General features: G+C 38.2%; 1 protein-coding gene across 1 annotated transcript in view; it reads left to right on the forward strand.

The window, feature by feature from the left end:
• Positions 1-15404, forward strand: part of DNAH14 (dynein axonemal heavy chain 14) — a 537201-nt gene extending 521797 nt beyond the window's left edge. Inside the window, exons 84-85 of the mRNA XM_057727198.1 lie at positions 14630-14776; positions 15189-15404. Coding sequence (XP_057583181.1) covers positions 14630-14776; positions 15189-15404 — 363 coding nt within the window. The remainder of the gene's footprint in view (positions 1-14629; positions 14777-15188) is intronic.
• The last annotated feature ends 333 nt before the right edge of the window (positions 15405-15737 follow it).

The raw sequence follows: 15737 nt of genomic DNA on the forward strand, positions 1-15737 counted from the left end.
AGTCTTCCAACTTTTCTCTTTTTCCTTAAAGTTGTCTTAATTTTTGGAGAATTGACATCTTAGCAATATTGAGACTTTCAATCATGAATATTTACTTGGATCTTTTTGACATTTATGTACTACCAAATGTAAAATAGATAGCTAGTGGGAAGCAACTGCCTAACACAGGGAGATCAACTCAATGATTGCTGATGACCTAGAGGAGTGGGATAGAGGGAAGGTGGGAGGCATGCTCAGGAGGGAGGCTCAAGAGGGAGAGGATATGGGAATATATGTATAAATACAGCTGATTTGCTTTGTTGTACAGGGGAAACTGGCACAACAGTATAAAGCTATTATAGTCCAATAAAGATCAGAAAAAAAAAAACAATTACCAAAGTTTAAAATAATGTGAAATACTTGGAAAATGAAAAATATGTTCTTAAATAAACTTTAAATAGCAAAGAAAATTAAAATTGAAATTCAAGATTATGTATAAGAAAATTTTTTAAATAAAGAAAATTTTAGCACTCAAAAAAAAATCTGTAGCTTACATTTATCTTAAACATTTATTTAAATGCATGTAAACTGGTGCAGCCACTATGGAAAACAATGTGGAGGTTCCTCAAAAATTAAAAATAAAACTACCATGTGATCCAGCTATTCCACTTCTGGCACTATATCTAAAGGAAACAAAAACACTATGTTTAAGAAATATCTGCACTCCCATGTTCATAGCAGCGTTATTTACAATACCTAAGACATAGAAATAACCTGAGTGTCCACTGATAGATAAATGGATAAAGAAAATGTGGTATGTATACATATAATGGAATATTTTTTCTAGTTTTACTGAGATACAATTGACATACAGCACTGTATAAGTTTAAAGTATGCAGCACAATGATTTGAATTTTTGACTTAGATATATTGTGAAAGGATTACCACAAAAAGTTTAGTTAACACCCACAGAATAAAAAAAAGAAGAAAAAGAAAAATATTTTTTTCTTGTGATGAGACCTCTTAGGATCTACTCTCTAATATACAATGGAATAAATATTGTTCACCCATAAAAAAGAAGGAAATCTTACCATTTGCAACAACATGGATGGAAATTGAGGGCATTATGCTAAGAGAAATAAGTCACAAAGAGAAAGACAAATACTGTATGATCTCACATATGTGGAATCCAAAAAAAAGAAAATTTCATAGATACAGAGAACAGATTGGTGGTTGCCAGAGGCTTGGGTAGGGAGGTGAGTGAAATGGGTAAAAGTGGTCAAAAAAGTACAAACTTCCAGTTATAAAATAAATAAGCCCTGGGATATAATGTATAGCATGGTGACTATAGTTGGTAATACCGTATTTCATATTTGTAAATTGCTAAGAGAGTAAATATTAAAAGTTCTCATCACAAGAAAAAATTGTAAATATATATGGCGATGAATGTTACCTAGACTTATTGTGGTGATCATTTTGCAAAATATACCTGTTGAATACGTGTGTGTGTGTGTGTGTGTGTGTGTGTGTGTGTGTGTGTGTGTGTCCAATGCTATGCTAGGTGTTGGAAATATAGAGAAGAACAAAATAAGGCTCCTGCCCTCCAGAAGATCACAATCTATCTGATAATTTTGGCACTGATGCTTATTGGCTAGTGTTTACTGAGTATCTCTTATGTGCCAGATACTGTGCTAAGCTCTTTATCTATGTTATTTAATCCTCAAAAAGTATCCTCATTTTATAGATCAGGAAACGAAGGTTCAAAGAGGGTGAAGGGCCTTCTCAAGATCACAGAGTTCAGACCATAAGCCTTGAACCCAGGTTTAGCTGACTCTATATCCCATATCCTAACGTCTTTCTACACAGCCCATTGGACATGCAAATGTTGCAGAGAAGCAGATATTTGCTGTTACCTTTTCTTATATCTCACAGAGGGTGAGAAGGGAGTATGTGCTGACCTCCCAACTTTGTCATTTGTCTCTAACCTCCCAATAACGTTCTCAGTTATTTCTTCTTTATACCAAGAACCAGCTTCGATTTAAGTAAAGTAAGATTACTTCCATTTATTCTGGGTGGCTTTTTGGAGAGTTAAATCTGAGCTATTTACAAATTACCTACAATTTGAGTTTTTCAAGAGGAAAAACCCCTGTATGCCATGGCCAAGTGATACAAGTCAAGTATAAATGGGAGTCACTTTGTCAAATGCATTATATTAACTTCCTCCAAGATTTATATGAAAAGACAAAACTAGAGCAAACACAGTATAAGAAACTTTGCATTTACATAGCAGTTAAAGAGAGGTAAAAGTCATTATACAAAGCAATCCCCAGTAAGAGTCTTTTATAGAATAAGCCAAAATACAAGTTGTTTTATATGAGTTCAGTTTCACCTTCACATACAGATGTGTTCCACAGAGCAGAGCTCAGATAGTGTCAGTGAATACAGCACTGGCTGTTCCACACTGCAGCTCACATGCAAAAGAGCTGGCCCAGGGGCCAGCAAGGACCAGGCTGCCTGGAGTGCTGAGCTCAGGCAGCTATGCATATCCCTTCTCCCAAGTGACCTGCCTGACCAGAGAAGTAAGAGCCTTCCTAGCACAGCTGGAATCACCCAGAATTGGAGCTGCTGGCAACTAAATTTTCTACTTAACAGAACTTATCAAAACTCACTTAACCCTTTTCATACCATTCAAAGATATGGTATAGAACCCTTCCCAACCTTTTAGAATTTCAAGGGCCTAAATGAATCATTGTAGCCACAATGGTAGAAGTAGGTGACAGTTTGAACACAGTGAAATCTGACTTTTTTTTTTTACCATGATTCATCTTTTCTCTTTTTTAGCTTTATTGAAGCATAACTGACCAAAAACAAATGTATAAATTTAAGGAATACAACCTTATGCTTTCAGATAAATATAAATTATGAAATGACCAACACAATAAGCTAATTAGCCTTCATTACTTCACAGTTACCCTTTTTATCTTTTCAACCCCTATCCCCCTCCCCTCTGGCAACCACCTGTTTGTTTTCCATATCTATGAGTTTCTGTTTTGTTATGTTTGTTCATTTGTTTTTTTAGATTCCACATATGAGTGAAATCATACAGTATTTGTCTTTCTCTGTCTGACATTTCATCTAGCATAATACCTTGGTCAAACCACGTTATTGCAAATGATGAGATTTCATTCTTTATTTATGGCTGAGTAATAGTTCACTATATATATTGATTGATATTGAACCATCCTTGCATCCCTTGGATAAATCCCACTTGATCATGGTGTATGATCCTTTGCATGTATTGTTGAATTTAGTTTGCTAATATTTTGTTGAGGATTATTGAATTGATATTCATCAGTGCTATTGGCCTGTAATTTTCTTTTTCTATGATATCTTTGCCTGGTTTTGGTTTCAGAGTAATGCTGGCCTGGTAGAATGAGATCCAAAGCGTTACTTCATCTTCAATTTTTTGGAATAGTTTGAGAAACATGGATGTTAACTCTTCTTTAACACCCTGTGGAGCCATCTGGTCCTGGACTTTTGTTTGTTGGAAGTGTTTTGATTACTGATTCAACTTCATTAACTAGTAATCAGCCTGTTAATATTTACTATTTCTTCCTGATTCAGTCTTGGGAGATTGTACCTTTCTTGGAATTTATCCATGTCTTCCAGGTTGTCCATTTTATTGGTACATAATTGTTCATTGCATCAATGTAAACTTCTCTATGAGAACTGTTTTGTTGTGTCCCATAGATTTTGGATCATTGTGTTTCCATTTTCATTCGTCTCGAAGTATTTTTTTTACTTCCCCTTTGATTTCTTTAGTGACCCCATTGGTGGTTGGGTTTTTTTTTAATAACTTTGTTTATTTATTTATTTATTTACCTATTGACTGCATTGGGTCTTCATTGCTGCACACGGCTTTTTCTAGTTGTGGCGAGTGGGGGCTACTCTTCATTGTGGTGCATGGGATCCTCATTGTGGTGACTTCTCTTGTAGAGCTTAGGCTCCAGGCATGCATGCTTCAGTAGTTGCAGCACACCGGCTCAATAGTTGTGGCTCACAGGCTTAGTTGCTCCATGGCATGTGGGATCTTCTTGGAGCAGGGATTGAACCTGTGTCCCCTGCATTGGCAGGCGGATTCTTAACCACTGCACCACCTAGGAAGTCCGTGACCTATTGGTTGTTTAGTGACCTATTGTTTAGCCTCCACATTTTCATGTTTTGCAGGGTTTTTTTCTTGTTGATTTCTAGTCTCTTAGCATTGTGGTAGGGAAAATGCTTGACATGATTGCAGTCTTCTTAAATTTAATCAGACTTCTTTTGTGGCTCAGCATGCAATCTATCCTGGAGAATGTTCCATGTGCTATTGAAAAGAATGTGTGTTATGCTGCTTTTGCATGGGATGTTGTATCCCATGCAAAAGCAGCATAATATCCACTCTGATTTGTCATTTAAGGCCAGTGTTTCCTTATTGATTTTTAGTCTGGATGATCTGTCCATTGAAGTAGTGGAGTATTAAAGTCCCCTACCATTTTTCTTTTACTGTCAATTTAAGTTTGATATTATCTGCTCTATGATTCAGGTGCTCCTGTGTTGGGTGCATATATACTTACAATTCTTATATCTTCTTGTTGGAGTGATCCCTTTGTCATCATGTAATGCCCCTCTTTGTCAACTGTTACAGTCTTTGTTTTAAATTCCATTTTGTCTGATATAAGTATTGCTACCTCAGCTTTCTGTTTCCACTTGCATGGAATACTTTTTTGTATCACCTCACTTTCAGCCTGTGTGTTTCTTTAAATCTGAAGTGAACCTCTTATAGGCAATATATACATGAGTCTTGATTTTTATTCTGCTGCTACTCTATGTCTTCTGATTGGATCATTTAGTCCATTTCCACTTAAAGTAATTATTTTTTTTAATTTTATTTATTTATTTATTATTTTTTTGGGGGGTACACCAAGTTCAATCATCTGTTTTTATACACATATCCCCTTATTCCCTTCCTCCCTCGACCCCCCCCACCATCCCTCGAGTCCCTCCCTCGAGTCCCTCCCACCCTCCCCGTCCCAGTCCTCTAAGGCATCTTCCATCCTCGAGTTGAACTCCCTTTGTTATACAACAACTTCCCACTGGCTATTTTACAGTTGGTAGTATATATATGTGCTACTCTCTAACTTCATCTCAGCTTCCCCTTCATCCCCCGCCCCATCCCAAACCTCAAGTTCTCCAGTCCATTCTCTGCATCTGCATCCTTGTTCTTGTCACTGAGTTCATCAGTACCATTTTTAGATTCCGTATATGTGAGTTAGCATACAATATTTGTCTTTCTCTTTCTGACTTACTTCACTCTGTATGACAGACTCTAGGTCTATCCACCTCATTACATAGAGCTCCATCTCATCCCTTTTTAAAGCTGAGTAATATTCCATTGTATACATGTGCCACATCTTCTTTATCCATTCATTTGTTGATGGGCATTTAGGTTGCTTCCATGTCCTGGCTGTTGTAAATAGTGCTGCAATAAACATTATGGTACATGTTTCTTTTGGGATTGTGGTTTTCTTTGGGTATATGCCCAGTAGTGGGATTACTGGATCATATGGTAGTTCCATTTTTAGTTTTTTAAGGAACCTCCAAACTGTTTTCCATAGTGGCTGTACCAACTTACAGTCCCACCAACAGTGCAGGAGAGTTCCCTTTTCTCCACACCCTCTCCAACATTTGTGGTTTCCAGATTTTGTGATGATGGCTATTCTGATTGGTGTGAGGTGATACCTCATTGTGGCTTTGACTTGCATTTCTCTGATGATGAGTGATATTGAGCATTTTTTCATGTGTTTGTTGGCTATCTATGTCTTCTTTGGAGAAATGTCTATTGTGGTCTTCTGCCCATTTGTGGATTGAGTTATTTGCTTTTTTGGTATTAAGCTGCATGAGCTGCTTGTATATTTTGGAGGTTAATCCTTTGTCCGTTGTTTCATAGGCAATTATTTTTTCCCACTCTGAGGGTTGCCTTCTAGTCTTGTTTATGGTTTCTTTCGCTGTGCAAAAGCTTTTAAGTTTCATGAGGTCCAATGTGTTTATTCTTGCTTTTATTTCCATGATTCTAGGAGGTGGGTCAAAAAGGATCTTGCTTTGATGTATGTCATAGAGTGTTCTGCCTATGTTTTCCTCTAGGAGTTTTATAGTGTCTGGCCTTACACGTAGGTCTTTAATCCATTTTGAGTTTATTTTTGTGTATGGTGTTAGGAAGTGTTCTAATTTCATTCTTTTACATGTTGCTGTCCAATTTTCCCAGCACCACTTATTGAAGAGGCTGTCTTTTTTCCATTGTATATTCGTGCCTCCTTTGTCAAAGGTAAGGTGCCCATATGTGTTTGGGCTTACTTCTGAGTTCTCTATTCTATTCCATTGATCTTCCTTTCTATTTTTGTGCCAGTACCATACTGTCTTGATCACTGTGGCCTTATAGTATAGTTTGAAGTCAGGAAGCCTGATTCCACTAACTCCATTTTTCCTTCTCAAGATTGCTTTGGCTATGCGGGGTATTTTGCATTTCCATACAAATCGTAAGGTTTCTTGCTCTAGTTCTGTGATAAATGCCATTGGTAATTTGATCGGGATTGCATTGAATCTGTAAATTGCTTTGGGTAGTACAGACATTTTCACGATGTTGATTCTTCCAATCCAGGAACATGGTATGTCCCTCCATCTGTTTGTGTCATCTTTGATTTCTTTCAGCAATGTCTTAAAGTTTTCTGCATACAGATCTTTTGCCTCCCTAGGCAGGTTTATTCCTAGGTATTTTATTCTTTTGGTTGCAATGGTGAATGGGAGAGTTTCCTTAATTTCTCTTTCTGCTCTTCTGTTGTTAGTGTATAGGAATGCAAGAGATTTCTGTGCATTAATTTTGTATCCTGCTACTTTACTAAACTCACCAATTAGTGCTAGCAGTTTTCTGGTAGAGTCTTTAGGGTTTTCTATGTATAATATCATGTCATCTGCAAACAGTGACAATTTTACTTCTTCTTTTCCAATTTGGATTCCTTTGATTTCTTTTTCTTCTCTGATTGCTGTGGCTAAAACTTCCAAAACTATGTTGAATAATAATGGTGAGAGTGGACACCCTTGTCTTGTTCCTGTTCTTAGAGGGAATTCTTTGATTTTCCCCATTGAGAATGATGTTGGCTTTTGGTTTCTCATATATGGCTTTTATTATGTTGAGGTAATTTCCTTTTATGCCCATTTTCTGGAGAGCTTTTATCATAAATGGATGTTGAACTTTGTCAAAAGCTTTTTCTGCATCTATTGAGATGATCATATGGTTTTTATCCTTCAATTTGTTGATATGATGTATCACATTGATTGATTTGCATATATTGAAGAATCCTTGCATCCCAGGGATAAACCCCACTTGATCGTGGTGTATGATTTTTTTAATGTGCTGTTGCAGTCTGTTAGCTAGTATTTTGTTGAGGATTTTTGCATCTATATTCATCAGTGATATTGGTCTGTAATTTTCTTTTTTTGTGACATCTTTGCCTGGTTTTGGTATCAGGGTGATGGTGGCCTCGTAGAATGAGTTTGGGAGTGTTCCGCCTTCTGCAATATTTTGGAAGAGTTTGAGAAGGATAGGTGTTAGCTCTTCTCTAAATGAGTGATAGAATTTGCCTGTGAATCCATCTGGTCCTGGGCTTCTGTGTGTTGGGAGATATTTAATTACTGCCTCAATTTCTGTACTTGTGATTGGTCTGTTCATAATTTCTATTTCTTCCTGGTTCAGTCTTGGAAGATTGTATTTTTCTAAGAATTTACGCATTTCTTCCAGGTTATCCAATTGATTGGCATATAGTTGCTTGTAGTAGTCTCTCATAATGTTTTGTATTTCTGAGGTGTCCATTGTTACTTCTCCTTTTTCATTTCTAATTCTGATGATTTGCATCTTCTCCCTTTTTTTCTTGATGAGTCTAGCTAATGGTTTATCAATTTTGTTAATCTTCTCAAAGAACCAGCTTTTAGTTTTATTAATTTTTGCTATGGCTTCCTTCCTTTCTTTTTCATTTATTGCTGCTCTGATCTTTATGATTTCTTTCCTTCTGCTCACTTTGGGGTTTCTTTGTTCTTCTTTTTCTAATTGTTTTAGGTGTAAGGTTAGGTTGTTTATTCAATAATTTTCTTGTTTCTTAAGATAGGACTGTATTGCTATAAACTTCCCTCTTAGAACTGCTTTTGCTGCATCCCATAGGTTTTGGGTTGTTGCGTTTTCATTGTCGTTTGTTTCTAGATAATTTTTTATTTCCTCTTTGATTTCTTTAGTGATTTCTTGGTTATTTAAGCATGAATTGTTTAGCCTCCATGTGTTTGTATTTTTTGCAGTATTTTTCCTGTAATTGATATCTAGTCTCATGGCGTTGTGATCTGAGAAGATGCTTGATACGATTTCAATTTTCTTGAATTTGCCGAGGTTTGATTTGTGACCCAAGATGTGATCTATCTTGGAAAATGTTCCATGTGCACTTGAGAAGAAAGTGTATTCTGTCGTTTTTGGATGGAATGTCCTATAAATATCAGTTAAGTCAAGATGGTCTAATGTGTCATTTAAAGCTTGTGTGTCTTTATTTATTTTCTGTTTGGATGATCTGTCCATTGATGTAAGTGGGGTGTTCAAGTCTCCCACTATTATTGTGTTATTGTCGATGTCCCCTTTTATAGCTGTTAGCATTTGCCTTATGTATTGAGGTGCTCCTGTATTGGGGGCATAGATATTTACCATTGTGATATGTTCTCCTTGGATGGATCCCTTGATCATTATGGAGTGCCCTTCCTTGTCTCTTTCAATAGTCTTTCAAGTCTCATTTGTCTGATATGAGGATTGCTACTCCAGCTTTCTTTGGACTTCCATTTGCATGGAATATCTTTTTCCATCCCTTCACTTTCAGTCTATATGTATCCCTTGGTCTGAAGTGGGTTTCTTGTAGGCAACATATAGAAGGGTCTTGTTTTTGTATCCATTCAGCCAGTCTGTGTCTTTTGGTTGGAGCATTTAATCCATTGACATTTAAAGTGATTATTGACATGTGTGTTCCAATTACCATTTTCTTAATTGTTTTGGGTTTGTATTTGTAGGTGTTTTCCTTCTCTTGTGTTTCCTACTTAGAGAAGTTCCTTTAGCACTTGTTGTAAGGCTGGTTTGGTGGTGCTGGATTCTCTTAACTTTTGCTTGTCTGGAAAGCTTTTGATTTCTCCCTCAAATCTGAATGAGATTTTTGCTGGGTAGAGTATTCTTGGCTGTAGGTTTCTCTCTTTCAGGACTTTCAGTATATCCTGCCATTCCCTTCTGGCCTGCAGAGTTTCTGTAGAAAGGTCAGCTGTTATCCTGATGGGTTTTCCCTTATATGTTGTTTGTTGCTTTTCTCTTGCTGCTTTTAATATTTTTTCTTTGTGTTGAATTGTTGTTAGTTTGATTAATATGTGTCTTGGTGTATTTCTCCTTGGGTTTATTCTGTATGGGACTCTCTGTGCTTCTTGGACTTGGTTCATTATTTCCTTTCCCACGTTGGGGAAGTTTTCCACTATAACCTCTTCAAATATTTTCTCAGACCCTTTCTTGTTTTCTTCTTCTTCTGGGATCCCTATAATTGTTGGTACACTTAATGTTATCACTGAGGTCTCTGAGACTGTCTTCTATTCTTTTTATTCTTTTTTCTTTTTCCTGCTCTGTGGCGTTTATTTCCCCCATTCTATCTTCCAACTCACTTATTCGTTCTTCTGCCTCAGTCATTCTGCTGGTTATAGCATCTAGAGTATTTTTAATTTCAGTTATTTTGTTATCCATTGCTGTTTGTTTTTCTGAGTTCTTATGAACTGTTTCTTGTACTTTCTCTATTTTGTTATCAAGATTTTGTATCATTTTTACTATCATTACTCTGAATTCTTTTTCAGTCATTTTTCCTATTTCCTCCTCATTTATTTGGTCTTGTGGGTTTTTTTCCTGCTCCTTTGCCTGCATGGTGTTTCTTTGTTTCCTCATGGTTGTCCAAACTTTTGGGGTTGCTTGTCCTGGCGATAGAGGTGTTTATAGAAGATTGTCCAAGCCTCAGACTAATGTCCAAGTGTTGGGTTAAACAAATACTAAGTCTAGGAAACACATACATGTATAAGACACACAATTACTGAATCCATTAGGACATAAGGCTCTGGAAAGACCTGACAGAACCCCAGTATGCTATCAGATATTCAAAGAGGAACCCAACAGAAATTGACAACTGAAACAGAACAAATCAAAGACAAAAGCAAAAGCAAACAAACAAACAAATAACAGCTGACACATACAAACACTAATCCAGGGAGATTTTGTAAGCTAGAATCAAATATAGAAAAGAGCTAGAGTACCACCAGACAGAATGGAGATTCTCAGAATGAAATTAGACAATTGTACTAAGAACTAAGATAAAGACAAAAACCTAATATTAAATACCAAGGCGGTGCCTCATCTGGAGAATAGAGCAAGGAGTCTGAGCAGATCGGTAGTGTTGCTTATAAGTATGTTAAGATAAAATAAACTAAGAATGGATGGAAGAAAGGGGAACAGAAGTGTGTAGTGTGATTGGAAATATGCAAATGAAAGGAATAGAAATGTATAAAAGATAGGGATGAAAGGAAAGTATGAGAGATATATTGTCTGTACTACCAAAAACTTAGCTAGAAATAGAAGTATATAAAAAGGCAAAAAAATAAAAATAGAATAAAAAATATCATTAAAAAATTATGTTATAAAACTTGTAGATCCCTTAGGACTAAGATCGTAATTAATAAAGGAAAAAGAAAAAAAAAAGAAAAAAAAATCCAGAACTGATCCCAGAATGGACCACTTCAATAGGATTGATACTAATATTTCTGTTTCCTTAGAGTCTCAGCTGTAAGTGTCCTTCTACTTGCCTTGGGTTTTTTTGCATTATTCTGCGACCAGCAGAGCTTCCTTTATTGTTCGTCTGTAAGCGTGGTGTGTGGGGAGGGAGAGGGTACAATAATGGCTCCTTTCCCTGGGAGTGAGTGAGCAGTGGTGCACTGTTGTTTCAGTTGGGCTTGGAGGTGCCTGTTGCAGCGGGATGCCAGTGGCTCAGGTGTAAACAGAAAGTCTTAGAGTTGGGCCTCTCTCAGGTTTTTTTTTTTTTTTCTCAGCAGCCGGGAGGAGTTCCAAGGAGTTTTAATCTAGCCCCGCCCAAGTGCCTGAGGGTACTTGTTATCCCTGAGCACCTTAGGTGGCCCACAGGGCATCTCTCCACTGCCTGTTGCAGGTGCTGAAAGAGAGAGAGAGGCTATGGCCGCAGCTCCTCCCCCCCTCCCGTGAGCCTGCAGCATCCAGCCGCCATCATGGCCGGGCAGCTCTCAGGGGCAGGCACCCCCCCGCCGCGGATCTCTTCCCTCCTGTCCTCTCTCGGTCCGTCACCTTACTGGCAACAATTTTTCTCACCCTGAACCAGCTCTCTGGTTCCCACGCTCCCGCTCCCGGACCCTCTGTTCAGCTGTGGATCGACGACTCGGTCCGGGAACGCTGAGCTGCGGTGCGGACCCTCCGTATGTTTCTCACTCCCTCCCGTCTGCCATAGCTCCGCTGCTTCACCCTCTTTGAGCCATCATAGATGCCTCCCTACCGGTTAAGTCGGGCTCCTTGCAGTCCTTTCTGACATCCAAGGCCATCTGCTGGTGTTCAGCTGGTTCTCTGTGGGAATTATTGCGTCCTTCGGTGCATTCCCAATGCATCTGTGCAGAGGGATGCATTCCATGTCCCTCTACTTCGCCGCCAACTTTTTTCATCCTATAGATGCTTTTCATCCTCAGTACTTACACTCTGAGAAATTTTTCTTTAAATCCCAAAGGCAAATGGCTGGCAAGGTGACAAAGATTAACTTCAAAATCTTTAACATGTTGTTTCTGTAGAATCGCTCTAAGAAACGTCCAAGTCCAGGCCAGCCTTAAACCCAACTGACTAAAGTGATTATTGATACATACATACTTATTGCCATTTTGTTCATTGTTTTTTGTTGTTTTTGTAGTTCTTTTTCATTTCTTTCTTCTTCTTTTGCTCTCTTCCCTTGTGATTTGATTACTATCTTTAGTGTTTTGTTTGGATTTTCTTCTCTATTTGTTTTTGGCTTGTGATTACCATGAAGTTCATAACAATGTTCACATATACATATATGATTGTTTTAAATTCATGATTTCTTAAGTTCAAATGCATTCTAACAATGCTGCCTTTTAATCCTTCCCCTCCACACTTAATGTTTTTGATATCATATGTTTTTCATTTTTTGTTTTGTGTATCCTTTAATTACTCATTGTGGATATAGATGATTTTACTCCTTTTGTCTCTTAACTTTCCTACTAGCTTTATAGGTGGTTCTTCTACTAATACCTTTACCGTATGTCTGCCTTTACCAATGAGATTTTGCCATTCATAATTTTCATATTTCTAGTTGTGGTCTTTTCCTTTCCACTTAAAGAAGTCCCTTTAACATTTCTTGTAAAGCCAGTTTAGTGGTGATGAACTCTTTTAGCTTTTGCTTGTCTGTAAAACGCTTGATCTCTCCTTCAAATATGAATGAGTCTCACCCATTAGAGTGTTCCTGATTGTAGGTTTTTTCCTATCAATCACTTTAAATATATTGTGCCATTCCTTTCTGGACTGCAATTTTTTTGCTGAAAAGTTAGCTGATGGTCTAATGGGAATTCCCTTGTACATAGTCGCTCTCCCCTTGCTTCTTTTAAGTTTCTTTAATTTTTGCCATTAAAATGGCAAAAAAAAAAATGGCAACTAAAATTGCAATATGTCTTGGTGTGAATCTCTTTGGGTTGATCTTGTTTGGGACTCTGTCATTCCTGGACCTGGATATCTGATCTCTTTCCCAGGTTAGGAGAATTTTCACCTATTATCTCTATCTCCTCAAATAAGTTCTCTGCCCTTTTCTCTCTCTTTTCTCCTTCTGGGTCCCTTATAATGTGAGTATTAGTACACTTTGAGGTTGTCTCAGAGGTCTCTTAAACTATCCTCATTTGCTAAAATTGCTTTTTCTTTTTTCTGTTCAGCTTGGAGGATTCCCACTACTCTGTTTCCAGTTCACTGGTCCATTCCTCTGCATCATCTAATCTACTATTGATTTCTTCCAGTGTATTTTTTATTTTTTATTGTATTCTTCAGCTTTGTTTGGCTCTTCTTTATATTTTCTAACTCTTTATTACATTTCTACTGTGTTCATCAGTTCTTGCTCCAAGTTTGTTGAGCCTCTTTATGATCATTACCTTGAACTCTTTATCAGGTAGATTTCTTCTTTCCATGTCATTTATCTCTTTTCCTGGGGTTTTGTCTTATTTCATTTGGAACGTATTCCTCTGTCTTCTCATCTTGCCTAATTCTCCATGTTAATTTCTATGTATTTGGTAGATTGGTTATATTTCTTGTTCTTAGAGAAGTGGCCTTATGTAGGAGATGTCCTGTGGGGCCCAGCAGCACACTGCCCTCTGATCACCAGAGTTGTATGCTTTGGGGTGCACTCTGTGTGGGCCACATGGGCCCTTCTATTGTGGTGGGGCTGACTACTTTGGGCACACTGGTAGGCAGCATTGGCCCCAAGCCCAGGGGTCTGGGTCCTGGGGCAGTCAGCTAGTGGACAGGTAAGCCCCTGGCACTAACCAGCTATTACTAGCAGGACTCCAAAATGCCACTTGCCAGCACCAGAGCTCTCGTGGTAGAAAGAGCTCCCCAAAATGGCTGTCACCAATATCTATGTCCCCAGGGGGAAATCCCACTTGTCTCCTCTCTACAGGGAGGTTCTTCAAGATCAGCAAGTGGGTCTTATTCAGAATCCTTTCAAATTACTGCCTCTGAGTTGGATCTCAGAGCACATGAGATTTTGTGTGAGCCCTTTAAGAACAGAGTCTCTGTTTCCTGTAGCCTTTGGCTCTCCCATATATCAGTCCCACTGGCCTTCAAAGCCAGAAGTTCTGGAGGCTTGTCTTCCTGGTGCAGGAACCCCAGGTTGGGGAGTCCCATGTGGGGCTCAGACCACTTTCTCCTTGGGGAGAACCTCTGCAGTTGTGATTATCCTCCCATTTGTGGGCTGCCTACCTGGGGTGTGGGTCTTCAGTGTATACTGCATTTCTGCCCCTCCTACCTGTCTCATTTTGGTTACTTCTTTATATCTTGAGTTGTGGAAAATATTTTCTGCTAGTCCTTACGTCGTTCTCATCAATATTTGCTCTGTAAATATGGTGTGGCCATGGGAGGAGGGGGGCTCAGTCTTGCTACTCTGTTGTCTTGCTAGAAGATTGACTCATTTTGTAATTGTTTTTGCTCTTTTAAAACACTGGCCTAAGGATTATAATTCTAGAAATTTGGAGCTTTACTGTATTTGAAATAGTTGTCAATCCAGGATCATCATATATAGACAAAATCCTACAAATTGTTTATGCTCTCAGAGTAGGAATGGAATGAAGTGCTCACCTTAGAACCTGGGAAAAGAGGCCTGGGCTGGGGGCAATGGCAGGAAAGTGTTCTTTGGCATCCTCCCTGACCTTCCTCCAGATGCAGCTTCTATTAAATGAAATGTCCCACCTGGGACCCACTGACACCACCTCTCTTTGATCTTAGGGCACAGACCCCATGCACATTGGAGTTCACGTCTTTGGTTTATTCATTGAGGGGGCAAGGTGGAATCATCAAGAAAAAATACTAGAAGACTCGCTGCCTTGTGAGATATGTTGTGATTTTCCTGAAATATACTTCTTGCCAACAAAGGTAACCACCCAAATGTTTATCACGAAGCCTTAAACTACTGAGTTTTCCCTCAGTAATACAAATCATTCCTTCTACTTAACCATTCTTATGATTTCACTAGGGAGATTGGCTGGTATACTTCAGACTACAAATATGTAAGATAGCCCCAAATACTGCTAAAATGTAAAATACATGCTATACCAACATCCAGTATGATTTCTCAAGAATATGTTCCATAAAGCCATACTAGTTACTCTTTAAAAACTTAAATTCTTCAGGTATAATTTCCATATGTAGTTACATAACCACATAAGCATCTAAAGTTAAATGTATTCAATTTGTAACAAATCCCCCAAATTTAGTATAAAGAAAACACGAGCTATTGGTTTACTTGAACTATGCAGTTTGACTACTGGATTTTTTCTTTTTAAAGATTTCTACCAAAACACCAAGCGCTTCTATGCAGACAAACTCAGAACTCTATACTTTTGAATGCCCAGTTTACCAGACACCTGAGAAGTCCAGTATTTTGACAGCTGCTGGCTTACCCTCAAATTTTTTAACGTCTGTGTATTTATCCACAAAGAAACCTCCTAGTCACTGGATCACAATGCAGGTTGCGTTGCTGTGTGAGAAGAATGAAAAATAAACTTCCATAACAAACCGTGTAATTTTTGACTCCTAATCAGAATTATATGTTTCAAGACATTCGCATATAGTCAACATCTTTCATGAAAACATCTGTGTGATCAGCCAGACTGGATGGGACTGTCTCTTCTTTCCATCTGTACATGAAAACTTCAACACATACAGGAGGTTCCCAGCTGCTTCCATTCTAAGCAATGTCCCTGTGGGTGGGCTCTAGTTCAGGTGAGGGGGCATGTTCCAGAAAGCAGAGGGTTTGACTTTTCTAAAAGGGAAAATCATGACAACAGGCAAGATATTGGGGCATGTTTTTATGAAATTTTTGACTCCAAAGAGT

This window comes from Hippopotamus amphibius, chromosome 3, assembly GCF_030028045.1.
Source record: "Hippopotamus amphibius kiboko isolate mHipAmp2 chromosome 3, mHipAmp2.hap2, whole genome shotgun sequence".
Classification (NCBI taxonomy): domain Eukaryota; kingdom Metazoa; phylum Chordata; class Mammalia; order Artiodactyla; family Hippopotamidae; genus Hippopotamus; species Hippopotamus amphibius.